At 27.8% G+C, this 6,885-nt stretch overlaps 1 protein-coding gene across 1 annotated transcript; it reads left to right on the forward strand.

Annotated features, from left to right (window-relative positions):
* Nucleotides 1–1,456: 1,456 nt before the first annotated feature.
* Nucleotides 1,457–5,150, forward strand: LOC117169563. Its single transcript, XM_033355993.1, has 4 exons — nucleotides 1,457–1,626; nucleotides 1,903–2,059; nucleotides 2,180–2,709; nucleotides 4,862–5,150. The coding sequence occupies exons 3-4, from the start codon at nucleotides 2,562–2,564 to the stop codon at nucleotides 5,107–5,109; spliced, it is 396 nt and encodes a 131-aa protein (XP_033211884.1). The 5' UTR covers nucleotides 1,457–1,626; nucleotides 1,903–2,059; nucleotides 2,180–2,561; the 3' UTR covers nucleotides 5,110–5,150.
* Nucleotides 5,151–6,885: the final 1,735 nt, after the last annotated feature.

The raw sequence follows: 6,885 nt of genomic DNA on the forward strand, positions 1-6,885 counted from the left end.
CCATTGCATAATTCAATCTAAATGCAGCTGCAAACATTTAATTTGAAATGCGTTGAATTCAAGGTATATTTTAAAAAGAAAACTGAAAGCAAAGGATCGACTGCCAAAAGAATCGAAAGTGACTCGCTGGATTGCAAATGAACATGGAAAATGGTGTATTTTCGCATTTTTAAATTTTAAATTAAAACTTTTTCGCGTTGTAACAATTTCGAATCCCAGAATGTTATTTTTAACCTAACCTATAACTTATAACGAAAATTCTGAAAATTCAAACAATAAAGCTATATTCTGAAAATGAAGCAATTTTAACGTTAAAATTCAAGTTCTTAAACTGAAGGCCTAAAAATTTTCAAATTTTAAATTAGTGTTGTGTAAATTGTATTAGTATCTTAAAAGAGTATACATAGTTCTTAAATTAGTTTTTAAATTTTCTGAAATTTACCTTTTTTACATACCTAGATGTCAAAAAAGCCTACCAGTGATTGAAATGGATTAGAAAAAAATCGCCAAGATCCAAGAATAAAAATTGAATGTACAGCGAATTTTTAAATTTTTAAGTGTGATTATCTATAAATTTGTGATATCAAAAATTTCCATACAATTTTTCTTTATCAATACTGTAGGAAAAAATTAACAAGATCGAGCGCCGAGATTATAATTAGAGCAAATTTTCTGTAATTCTATGAGGACGGCTGAAATATCCCGAAAAAATCAAATTCCCGACTCGGTAAAACTCTCTGTCCCGAAAAATACATATACATTGTATTCATATACAAAAACACGTGTTTTTTAATTAACATTTCGATTTTTCGGAAGAACTTTTGTGATTTAAAAAATACTATATACATTTTCAACCAAAATATCTTATCCAGAAATATATTTTGTTAATTATTGTTATTTTAAATTTAAACAATAATGTTTAAACAGTTCAAACATTTAGAAAGTTGTTTCTTTGGTATAAATATTTTATTATTTCAATTTAAAAAAATAATTTGTCAAAGAACAATGTTTTCCACACTTGTTTATCTCGAAATGTCTTTTTATAATACTTTTTTAAAAATTAAAAATATGATTTTTCGAGAACATTTTTTTTTTAATTAAAATAAAGACAGTACCGAAAACCTGGATCAAGCTTCAGATCTGAAAAAATTCAGCGATACATACATGTCAAACTTTTCTAACCTCAAACAATCTTTCTACTGCTTTACCGTCATATTTTACGAAGAATGAGAAAACAAGAATTCGACTTCGTAGTACGATGAGGGCAGCACCTCGATAGGGCAGAAAATGTGATGTCCTATATATATAATTCCCCACTCCGACGCCCCGTACCGCAACTACGTTTATAATATCTTTGGACTAGGCCTGTCATTGCGTGGATGATGCAACGAGGGGGTGGTCCGCCATCTTTTGGTGTCCCGCGACAAACATGGCAGCGCCCACATGTTTATATTTTCTTGCATAGTTTGTCAGCAAAATACCCAACATTAATTACTTAAATGTTATTTTAAAAAATTACTGCAGTTAAATAATAAAAAAACAAAATGGTGATTTGCGCAGTGCCTAATTGTTTCGAAAGAAGGGGAAAAAAGGGGAAAGACATGGAGAGAGAACCGCCATGGAAAGGTAACCTTTCACAGATAAGTGTATTTAAAAATAATTCATTCTTTTAAGTACATAAGGTACACTTTTTTATTTCACAGTAATAAAAAATCAAATTTAGTTTAAATGTGACAGTTAATGGAAGTATGTTATGCTTTATCAGCAGTGAAAAGATACAATTATTGCGAACCTAACCTTACCTACTTTAATCACTATTTTCTTTTTATTTATAATTATATATCAGAGTATTAAACGCATACGTGTTGATTTATTCAATTTATTAATTGCATGCTTTTTTAGGATACCCGAACGAAAGAAAGAACTCTGGGCGGAAAGTTCAGGGCTGAACGTGAAATGTATGAACAAGTACTCTAGAATATGTTCATGACATTTTTATCCAGAAATGTTTGATAGGACAGGCAGTACTGTAAGGCTTAGAGAAAATGCTGTGCCTCAAGTATGAATATAGTTTAGATATTTTAAAATATTCATTTCATTTTGTGAAAAATATTTTACTTAAAAAAAAAAAGTAAAGTAACTTTTGTTGTATTTCATATTTTTCGAATGTTTTTTCCAGATTCACACTATTTATACTCAGACGCCACCTCCTCTGAATTTCGCAATTCTTGATTTGATTAATTCCGTAAAATCATTTGAATTGCAACAAGTATATTCTGAAAATAATGTTGAACAATGTAGCTCATACAAAAATCAGGATTTTCCATTGCAGGAGGAGAGTGGACAAAATTTTGTACAGCACGGCATAGAAAAGTCTTGTTTAAATAATACTGAAGTTTGCACCTTGCATGAGAATGGAAACGTGTCGAAAGAGGCAGAAAGAGAAAGTGTTTTACACGTACAAGGTGCATTTAATCCTTCAATATTAGAAGTCATCATAACAGAAGACTTATGTGAGTGATGCTCCACCATCGTCCTCAGACAAAAAGGAAGATGTTTTTATGCAGGAGGACCCTGCAATCAATCTGCAGGTAGATTGTGCCTTAAATTCTTCAAGTGTAGGAGAAAGTACTATAGAAGTTTCTGGAGATGACCCAATACAAATTCCCACTGATATTGAGGGGAAATCCACGAGGGAAATATCAACACGTAAGCTCCTACATATATTTTTATCTTTTATTTTAATGTTTACTAGGGTTGGTCAAAATAATGGAAATCGAAATGAGAAATATATGAAAAAGTAGTGTATTCGTACCCTAAAGAATTAAAATTAATTTAGTGTTGATTGATGAACGCCATCAATTAGCGCGTAAATATAATGTGGTTTAAAAGTTTTTATTTTCATCATTGTTATATTTTCATGTATGTCAATTTTCCATATTTTTTTAGAGTGCCTAATTTTCTCCAAATTTTTACGGCTTTAAATGAGCGCTCTTAAAGCAGTCATTTTTATTTACCGTACCCTGTTAAAAAACACTTTTAAAATCCACAGGAATTGGGAAAAAAATTTAAGTAGATACAGTAAATTTTTAAAGAACTGGGTTTAATATTTTTCTAAATGATGTTTTTTTAAAGTAATTTTTATGTGTTCACAAATTATCTTTATCCGGCTGGCTTCAAAAAATCTTTTCAGAACGTTAGTTATAAAGCTCTAAAAATACCTGTGGGTCAGGGGTCTCCAAAGGGCGATCCTGGTGTCTACTAGCGATCCCAGGCTAGTAGGTAGGATCTGCTCGGCTCTGACTCAGAACTGTAAAAATCTTCTACCTTATTTGAGCCCCTTAGACTCTTAGAGAACCCTTAAACTCGAGACCCTCCATTAAATTGGAAACTTCACTCTAAAATTTGAATCTTCATGGTAAAATTGAAAATTACGAAATAAGCTAATGCATGTTTAGTTTCTTGTTACTATAATAATATTAAATGAAATAATTAATGCAATTTTAATGTTTTATACTCACAATTTAAATTAACTGAAAATCAATTTGTTTATGAATAATTAAAAGTTTTATTTTCAAATTAAGATTTAAGTTTATCAAAAATATATCTTAATTTTATCATTATTTTAATTACATAAAAAATTATATCACAATAAAATAAATTAATTAAAAATAATAGTCTTGATATTGAAAACAATCCTTTTTTAAATCCATAATAACCAATTTTTGAATACTAAGAGTTTATAAAAATTGTTAAATGGACCTAGATAATTTATAAGGTTATCAAATCTAGCAGATAAACATATAATAAATAAATTACTATTAAAACTCCTCGGAAAATATATTTGACAGAGGTTATGTATTACTTAAAATCTTTAAAACTAACAAATTTGAAATACTCTTAATTTGAATGATTCGAAATTTGTACTAATTTCCAGGAGTGACTGAATTCCTAACTATAGGCCTCGAACTCACCACACTATTAAACTATTTTACACTTTTTGAAACAATGACACTATTTTTCTACTATTTCGAAAAAAATTACACGATATACACTATTTTCATATAAAAAAGTCCAATTTTCAACTAAACAAAGTAATTTTCAACAAAATGCATAAACTTTTATACAAATAGTTGAGTTTTCAACTAAGATAAATTTCTATCAAAAAAGGCGAATTTTAAAAAAATTACATACATTCACTGCTAAATAATTTGAACAATTGATGTGATTTTAGTACAAATTTTACTTAATTATTTTTTCATGCTATTTTTTCATTAAATCTTTTCTAAATAAATTTAATCGTAATAACAATTTAAAATTCTATAATTTCAGCAGCTTTGACTTTAAAACATTAAATTTAGTTTACAGTTAACAATTTTAAAGCTTGAATCACTTTGAACTGAAAATTATTTTTATTTATAAGTTAAAATTTTCGAATTATTAAATTTTGTACGCAATAATATTAGCTTTGAATTTTCAATGACATAATTTTTATAATTCTAATTTATAAATATTTCTATTTTTAACGCTTTGAAATTTTTTTATTTTCGAAATTTTGATCTGAAATAATTATATTTAGAGATTCTTCAATTAAAAAACAAAATATTAAAATGTAAATACTTTCAATTTATTTGGGATTATTTATTTTTGATTAAGAAATTGATAAGTTCACAATTGGAATTTTTAAAACTTCAATCGACTCGAATTGAACATTATTTTTATTTAAAAGTGAAATTTTTGTAATAATTCCATTTTGAACGGTTTAATTAGCATTGAATTTGTAATGATAAAATTTAATACAATATTTGCATTATTAATGTTGCAGAAATTCATTTAGAAACAACTATTCCTTCTTTTCCAGAAACGGATGATTATATCAATACATATCTTCCAACAACTCCCAATGGCAAAAGGTGCAGTCATTGCGACGAAGAAGGAAATTGTGATAATACAAATATTCCTACAACTCCAAAAGGTAGAAGGTGGAGTAATAGCGACAAAGGAACAAACGTTTCACCTACGTTCGTTTTTAATTCTCCAACAAAAGTACTATTGCGAAATGAATTTAAAAATCAACGACTACGATATTCTCATAAATCAGAATATTGAGAATAATCGCATTTTCTGAGTGGAAATGTAATTATTTGTTCTTTTTTCGAGCAGAAATTTTTCTGAGAATATCATATAATTACTTAAACAATTATTCATTCTCTATTTTCAAAATGTCTCAAAATGGAGCCAGAGATATCAATTTTTTTTTTCAAATTAGTATCCTATGCTACGTTTTGTTGAATAATTACATAATTTTGATACATTTCGTACACTGTTTAATAAATTTATGTTCATTTAAACAATCTTTATTTGCTCAATCAGTATTTTTCGATAACTAAAATAATTAAATAAAATAGAACACATAAAATTATGTTTTTAAATGTATAGTGTATAGAAAGAATACATTATCTACTTTTTGAAAAGTATTTAACAAATATAATTTGTTTAAATCATTAATTTTCCCAAAATACTTTTAAAATCGTGATTAATTTACTGTGTTCTATTTTATTTGATTTTTTTAGTTATCGAAAAATAACTGCTTCAGTGAATAAAAATTCTTTGAACAAATAGAAATTTGTTAAAAATTAGAAAAAATTAATTAAAATTATGTAATTATTCAACGCAAAGTAGCATAGGATACAAATTTGAAAAAAGTAGACATCTCTGGCTCAATTTTTGAAAATATTGAAAATAAAAAATAAATGATTGTTAAACTAATTACGTAATGTTTTTTTAAATTTACTACTACAAACAATGACAAAATGCTGTATTTCAATTGACAAAATGTTGTATTTCAATAGACAAAATACGGTTATTTTTAAGTTTTTTGGGGAATAAATAATTGTTTAAATAATTTACATTTGTTTCAGCAATTTAAAATTAATTAAAAAGTCATGCAAAATATTCAAATTGTTCTTTGTAAATTATTTGTATGTAAAAGACGACGGAAATTGCTAAAAAGTAACTATAATACGAAAGAATGTAGAATTTAAAATTTTTTAGCGATATTTAGGGCGCTGCGGGAAGCTTGGGTTGGAAATTCAATCAATCTCTTAAAAGTTTGGTACGTTTGGATGAAATTCTGGAACATGAGCTCAATTTTTCGAAAATTAAAATTTTGCCTATGTTAATTCAACAGAATTTAAAAGTGCCCGGTGGCACATGTCAATTTTCAAAAAACGAAAGATTACGGATTTTGTTTTTTTTTTTAGGAATAGAAACTTTTTTTTTCTAGAGTGAAAAAATTTTGCAAAGCATTTTTTGACCACCCTAATGTGAGCATTATCCATATTCTAAAATAAATGCATATTTTTTATTCAACGAATTTGTTCTCACTTTCATTTTCCTCTTAAATAATTATGACTGAACAATGTGTTACGCAGTCGACTTTGACCTACTTGCGTCATAGATTTAGGCAATCCCACATGTATCCGCTAGACTATATGTACGACCACACCTATGGTCTCTAGTTCTAGTTCTAATCTTGCCTACGATTATAATTGTGTAAAAAGGTTAATAAAGAAACACCGAATTGTCTAACAGCAATTCGGTTACTTTTTAAAAATATCAGAACATCCTTTTGCGCATAACATTTCTGGCGATCCTGCCAGGACAGTTCTCAACGGTAGTAATTCCTACGGTAATAATTAGACTATCCAACAAGAACTATCTAAGTGACGAACCTTAGAAAGAACTGGGACTTTCTCCACGGAAAAACCCGTTAACCAGAAGAATTGGCATTTGAAATCTTACGAAATTCTACAAGAACTCCGGACTTTCTCTACGAAAAAGCCCGTTAACAAGCAATTGAATTTAATTGGAAAATTGAAAGGG

This window comes from Belonocnema kinseyi, chromosome 3 (assembly GCF_010883055.1).
Source record: "Belonocnema kinseyi isolate 2016_QV_RU_SX_M_011 chromosome 3, B_treatae_v1, whole genome shotgun sequence".
NCBI lineage: Eukaryota > Metazoa > Arthropoda > Insecta > Hymenoptera > Cynipidae > Belonocnema > Belonocnema kinseyi.

What these genes read in the sequence shown, in the direction of transcription:
- LOC117169563 (XM_033355993.1), top strand. Translation starts at nt 2,562, where the DNA reads ATGCAGGAGGACCCTGCAATCAATCTGCAGGTAGATTGTGCCTTAAAT. An exon ending in CACGAGGGAAATATCAACAC is followed by an intron (nt 2,710 to 4,861) that starts GTAAGCTCCTAC and finishes CTTCTTTTCCAG; the next exon opens with AAACGGATGATTATATCAAT.